This window comes from Gossypium hirsutum, chromosome D02 (assembly GCF_007990345.1).
Source record: "Gossypium hirsutum isolate 1008001.06 chromosome D02, Gossypium_hirsutum_v2.1, whole genome shotgun sequence".
NCBI classification, from domain to species: domain Eukaryota; kingdom Viridiplantae; phylum Streptophyta; class Magnoliopsida; order Malvales; family Malvaceae; genus Gossypium; species Gossypium hirsutum.
Genome location: NC_053438.1, coordinates 52,802,846 through 52,810,092, shown reverse-complemented (window position 1 = coordinate 52,810,092; position 7,247 = coordinate 52,802,846). Strand labels below are relative to the sequence as shown.

The window sequence follows — 7,247 nt, the reverse complement described above, 5'->3', positions numbered from 1 at the left end:
ACTCTAGCTCAAACTTTACGCTCAACGTGTCAGCTTGTACCGCCAAAGTTTGCAAGTGATCTGCCACTTCACGAATCTGCACTACAGCTTCTCCCATAACGTGATCCCTATTTCTGACTTGATCCTGAAAATAATGAAGCTGCTCATTTTGACGACCTTCCTTTGCCTCTAGATGCTTGATTCGACCCTCACAACTTTGTAATGCTGCTTCCAACTCTTTTATTTTACCTTTCATTTCTTTGATCTTACTCAGGCTTGCTTTCAGCTCTATTACAGAATTTCAACTTCTATGTTGACGGAGAGACCCTTCTAACTCAACTACTCTGTCCTTTAGTTCTCCCTTTTCCTTTTGGCTCTCTAACCAGCTCTTCTCTAAGGCTTCATTTCGTGCTTGCATTTCTTGGAATTTTCTTTCCCACCTGTCTGACCTGTTTTTTTCTTCTCGAATCTCTTCACGCCACTGCTCTGAAGTTTTTCTGAGCCCTGCAGTTCTCATCAACAAACGCAGCTTCTTATAGTCGGTCTTTAAGCTATCTAGCTCTTCCTCAGCCTTATTCTTCCCCTTTCTTAGTTTATCAGCCTCGAGTTTCTGAACATCTACATCCAGTCTCAAATTCACCTTTTCTTCCTCCATCTGCTCTATTTTCTTCTCTAATTCTGCATTCTTCTTTTCAAAGTCTTGTTTTATGATCTCCAGCTCAGTAGGGACGACACGCAAATGCTCCTCTATCGACTGACTATTTTCTAGACTCGGCCCAGGAATGTTATCGTTGATCCTCTTAACCCACCACTCATTGTACTCGAGAGTTGTCATTGGATCCACAGCTAATCTCTTCATTCGGCGAGTTTGATTCTACGCATTGGCCATATCACGAGCTTTCTTTTTGTAACCATCATCTTTATACGAGAATTCACACTTAGCCAGTCCATGAGTTGCAGGCACAAACTGTCTTGACCTGTATTGCCTTAACACTAACAATGGGGCATAACCAACAGCTCCCCAAATTCCAAGCAAAGGGACCCAGTCGAAATCCCCACACCGATATAGGACCTCATCTGGAAGCAACCATGGAGCTCTCCACTCAATATCCTCCTCTTGCAAATTCTGAAAAATTGCCATCCATTTCTCCTCCGAGATGTCATCTCTCCTAGGAGTAGCCACTACCTCTTTCAATGGTGAATAGCTTTTAGAGAAGACCCGATATGAAACCTTATCCTCCTTCCAGAAGTGACTGTGGAACCAAGCAAGTAGAAGCTGTGCACATCCAATAAACCTACCCTCTCCCGCTCTTCGGCATGCATTCAGCAACCTGAAGGTTTCTGCCAAAATTACCGGGACTGACGTAACTCTCTTATCAAGCCGATCGAATAAGTCAGTAACCGCCTCGTCAACATGCCCCAATATCTTAGGAAACACAATCAAACCATAAATACTTAAAGCAAAGACGTCCGCCTTCTTCCTCGTGTCTGGGTACACTAAAATAAGGTCCTTCAAAGTTTTCCAATGAATGCATCTACTATCCCCCTTTTGCTTAATCCGAGCTGTAACCCATTGCTCGCTCATCCCCGTTATGTTCATCAGCTTCCTTAAGAAGGTTGGCACATTTACCGCTTTCGAATAGATTCTGTCTACTTGGATCCTCGAACACCGAAGTAATGCCACGTACTCCTCTATTGTAGGCACCAAATCAACCTTTTCCAAACGTGAAGCAACTGTAGGCCGGGTTCCAAAACTGGGCAAGAGCTCGAAAAAGATGCTTATCTACCTTCATATCAAGTAAATAAGGTAAATCCTCATAATTTGAATAGAATAACTGCCTAACCTCATTATTCCACTGATCCCAAATCTCCTTCAACTCCTGCAAGTTATTTTGAGCTACGCTGACACGGGTGAAGTCCCATAATTCTGATACGTATCCCTCGGCCAAACTATCACCTTTTTCGCGCTGTGTCATCTCAGCCCAAGTTCGGACAGCCGCATTGTCCTCCACTCTATCAAGAAACCCATTTCCCATGGTAAGCTTTCTGTTTAGCAACCGAATATGAACCAACGCCTTTATAATGGAATGCCATGTAATTGTAATGCCATGCAATCAGAGTAAAACACAAGAAATCAGTAACAATTAAATACAATACAACCAAGAAATAGTAAAAACTCCTAATTAGGTGTCTACTAAGGTTCAAAGTAATTCTACCTAGGGTAGGTTCCTAAGGTTCACTATATGAGGTTTTGGCTTCTAGAGTAAAGGTACCCGAACCAGCAGATTCCTCGATCTTCACCCATTATAGGCTCATACAAACCGAGTTCAGTTCAAGGGAATACATTTCCCTATGGCTGCACGGAGATGAAAATCTCACGAAGACATAGGTACAGATGTATTCCGAAAGCGATCCACTACCCTGCACGGAGGTGAAAACCTCACGAAGGACTAGCTTCTCACTCCCACTTAGAGGGGTAAAATTGACCATGAAATGCAAAATGCAAATAAGCTAACAGCCTTAAGCTAATCAAGCAAATATATAACAATGAAAAATCAATGAATGCAAAAGGGAAATCATGGTTTAAAAAAAATCTTTAATTCTCGACAAAAAGATACCAAATAATCAATTTATGGCTCGACTCTCGAAGGTCCCCAGTGGAGTCGCCAAGCTGTCGAAACCATTTTTTTGAAAACAAAAATAAGTTATCGACTTTAAAAACAAAAATTGGAGTCGCCACCGATCATTTATTAAGGTGTGATCGGCTCACCAAAAAAAAACAATTCTGGTCTGCAAAATTTGAGAAAACAGGTTCGGGAGTCAGTTACGCACGAGGAAGGGTTAGCACCCTCGTGACGCCCAAAAATCGGTACCAAATTTGATTATTTTATGTCTTGATGTCGAAAATTTGAAAAGATTTTAAATAGAAATTTTTAACCCGTGAATGAATCTAAAATGATAAAACATTCTCATTTCAAAGAAATAAAACACCACACTCAGTAAGTTAGGGCACAATATTTTATATCTTCAAAATACCGAATATTGCTTTTTATTTCAGAAATTCTTATTTCGAGATAACGAAATGTCACGACCAGTAAGTTAGGACCCGACATTTTGAATTCCCGAGAATAAGGTTTTATTTGAAAATTACGAATTTATTGTAAAATAAATACTTAGCTTTCTAAATTCATCGAAAAATGATCACGATCTAGTAAGTTAGGACACGATCTTTCTCGAGAATCATGATTACCAAATATTTAAAATTTAAAAACGATTTTAATGATTTGACGAAACCAAAAGATATTTTCTTTAAAAATATGCTAAAATGTTAATGCATAACATGAAACCATTACCTTAATTTAAATTATATGTACACGTATTCACAAAATAAAATATGATATATAAGTAAATTTTAAAGATATGTATATGCATATATGAAAACATGTATGAAAGTTATGAAAATAAATTATAAAATATGGATAGGTATATAAACATATAAGTAAAATATATTAATAAATTATGAAAACGTGTATATATATATAAGAAAAATGCAAAAAATATATTTATAACAACTTTGAATAGTGTGTACTTACATATTATAAAAAATGTATATATATTTGCATTATAAAATACGAAAAAAACTATATGAATATTATAAAGTGTAAATATAGATACGTAATAAAACTAAGAAGAATAAAGTAATAATAAAATATATAAGTTATGCATATGTATTTAAAACCATTTAAAATATATTCATATATATATATTTAAATAATAAGATACATATATGCATATATATTGGTATGGAAATATTCGTGATAATAATAAATGCTAACAATAATACAGTAATAATAATACAATTTAACAGTATTTAAAATATATATATAAAATGATAAATTAAGAATTAATTTGAAAATAAACAGAGTTTAAAGGTTAAATTCAAAAATAGAAAACGAGAAAGGGAGCAATTCAAAACACGCACAATAGGAAGAGGACCGAAAGGGAAATTTACCCAAACTGACCAAAACGCTGCACATCATTTGGAACAATTTGAAACAGAAATAAAACATATTACGAAATTTAAAAGAAATAAAAAATGATTTAAAAAAACTGTAAAAACAAGGGGACCAATTGCGTAAATGGCCCATTTTGAACCCTATAAAATCCCATTTTAAAACCCTAAAATCATTTCCCTTTTCTGCAACAGCAGCCACCACAAGGACTGCTCCACCTTCTCCTCTGTTTTCAAGCCAAACTCCCCCCTTCCAACTTCGATTTGGACGAAGAGAAGCAAAGATGTCGACGGCGCGCCTCTTTTGGTAAGGATTTCTCCTCCTCCTTTTATTTTTGTTTGGTGTGCAAAGGAAAAGAAAAGAAAAACAAACAAAGAAATCAGTAAGAAAAAAAAATAGACCCAGAAAATCACCTTCAAAATCCTTGCTTTTCTGTTTTTCTTCTTTATTTCCTTTAATTTTCAATACCAAAATTTGCTAACCCTTTTACAAAGATTGATTGGCCTTTTTTTATCCCGACTCATTTACAATTTATTGTTGTATATTCGATCCTTGCTATTGTTTGTGGTTTTGTTGCAGGTGAAGAACGTGCATGGTGGGTGTGGGGGTTTGCTGAACGTGGGTGGAAACGGTTGCCGCGACATGGGCAGTTGCTGCAGCGCCGAAGAAACTGCTGCTAGGGTTCAGTTTTTTTCTGCTGAAATAGTTCAATAGCTTGGGCTGTAATTTGGACTAACAGATGGGCTTGTAACTTGGGCCACGTTTTATTAAATTTGTAATTGTGTTTGGATTTAGTTTCTGTTTTGGGCTTCGGGCAATAATTGGGTATCACAATAATAATAATAAGAGTATTAACAGTATTAACATATTAAAAAAACTAAAGTGTTAGATTAGGGATCAGATTGAAAATAAACGAAGATCGGGGGTCAGAATTAAAAAAACAACAAGGGACCAAATCCCAATGCGCGTAACAAGAGGAGGACCCAAAGGGAAATATTCTCATGCTGGTCAAATGGCACCATTCCAGTGGGCGTATGCACATGATCTATGGACCAAATTAAAACAGAAAGAAAAAATGGCTAAATTGAAAATAGATGAAATACTGCATTAAAATCAAACAAAAAAATGGAAGACCAAACGCGCAAATTTCCCATTAACAAGAAAAACACGCGGATCTAGTGTTTCTCGGTCAGGTCATCGGGTTCGGCCCTATACGACGTCGTTTTGAGGCCTCTGAAGCAGGCCTCAAACGGCGTCATTTCGCAGCCGTTATAAAACCAATTTTTTTCTAAAAACCTCATTTTTCCCCTTTAATTCAAAGCAGCAGAGTAACCCTCTGCTACGGTTTTGCTATTTCCCTGCCGCCGTTCTTAGCTCCAACCAAACCCCGGCACTCCGTCAAGCTCCGATTTGAACGAGGTGAACGCGGTTTCGACGGCGAATCATGGGAGGTAATACCTCTCCCTCCCATTACTGTAGTTTATGTATATATAAAAAAATGAAACACAAAAACAGAAAATAGACAATAATAAACGCGATTCACCTTTAAACTTCAGTTTTTCTTTTATTTTAATGTCTATCTATGTCTCCTCCTGTTTACAGATTTTAATTGGCTTTTTATAGCCAAAACGAAAAGAAAAGAAAGAAAGAAAAAGATATATAAAACAAATAATAATATTTCTTTCCTTCCATTTCGCTATTAGTCCATTTCTTTTCACTGCTTGCTTTCTTGTTTACTGTATTGCAGGTACGTGGTCAGTCAACGTGGAGGCGTACGTGGGAGCTGCTGTGCGTGGGAGCGGCGCGCATGTAGGGGAGGCCAATTTAGGGTTTCTAAAAATTTGATGTTGGGCTAGGGTTTGGGTCTGATGTATTGTCATTAGGCTTAGGTTAATAGTTTATGGGTTGGTCTTGTTTTGAGTGGGCCGGGCAAAATGGGCTATTACACTTATGCTTAGAAAATAGTGTAATTACTCATACATTACTTAAGAATAAGAAATATTTTCTCATTTGACAATGTAAAAACCTAGTGTGAGTACTATGTCCGGTAGTACCAAAATCATAGAAGGCTCTGGAAGAGCAAATATATTATTGCCCAGAGGAACTAAGTTTCAAATTAATGATGCATTATACTCTCCTAAGTCTCAATGAAATTTGTTGAGTTTTAAAGATATTCGCCATAATTGATATTATGTTGTGATAATAAGTGAAGGTTATGATGAATATCTTCAAATTACGAGTATAATCCAAGGAAATAAAAAATATTTTGGAGAAATTGTCTGCACTCTCCTCTGGTTTGTATTACATGTGAATTAGTATAATTAAAGCACATGATATAATAAATCAGAAGTTTACTAATGAATTTATTATTTGGCAAAACCGGTTAGGCTATCTTGGTTCAATTATGATGTGAAAAATTATTGACAATTCATGTGGACATTCATTCAAGAACTAATAGATTCTTCAAGCTAATAATTTTTCATGTGATGCTTGCTTTCAAGACAAATTAATCATTCGACCATCACTAACCAAGATAAATTACGAATCTATCAGTTTTCTAGAACGGATACAAGGAGATATATGTAGACCAATACACCCTTCGTGTGGACCATTTAGATATTTTATGGTTTTACTCGATGCTTCGACTAGATGGTTACATGTATCCTTGTTATAAACTCGCAACCTGCCATTTGCAAGGTTACTTGTTCAGTTGATCAAATTACGAGCACATTTTCTAGATTTCCCTATCAAGACAATTTGTCTTGACAATGCTGGAGAATTTACTTCCCAAGCTTTCAATAATTTTTGTATGTCTATTGGAATAAATGTTGAACATCCTGTAGCACATGTTCATACACAAAACAATCTTGCTAAATCATTAATCAAATGTCTTCAATTGATTGCAAGACCATTACTTATGAAGTCAAAACTTCCAATTTTTGCTTAGGGTCATGCCATACTACATGCAGCATCACTAATTTGAGTTAGGCCAACAAGTTATCATAAGTTCTCCTCGTTACAAATGGTTTTTGGTTAGGAACCAAATATTTCCCATTTGAGAATTTTTGGATGTGCTATATATGTTTTGATTGCTCCACCACAACACTCTAAAATGGGTCATCAAAGGAGGTTAGGATTATATATTGGATATGAATCCCCATCAATAATTAAATATCTCGAGCCATCAACAGGGAATTTATTTACGGCTCAATTTGCTAATTTTCATTTTAACGAGTCAGTTTTTCCAACGTTAAT

The 7,247-nt window shown here is 36.3% G+C and overlaps 1 protein-coding gene and 1 long non-coding RNA gene across 2 annotated transcripts; one reads left to right on the top strand and one right to left on the bottom strand.

The window, feature by feature from the left end:
- Positions 1-280: 280 nt before the first annotated feature.
- Positions 281-838, bottom strand: LOC107907917 (chromatin assembly factor 1 subunit A-like). Its single transcript, XM_016835221.2, has one exon. The coding sequence runs from the start codon at positions 836-838 to the stop codon at positions 281-283; it is 558 nt and encodes a 185-aa protein (XP_016690710.1).
- A 3,109-nt stretch (positions 839-3,947) lies between these two features.
- On the top strand, positions 3,948-4,786 carry LOC107908287 (uncharacterized). The gene is made up of 2 exons (XR_001686956.2): positions 3,948-4,298; positions 4,572-4,786. It is a non-coding gene; the product is annotated as an uncharacterized lncRNA (long non-coding RNA).
- Positions 4,787-7,247: the final 2,461 nt, after the last annotated feature.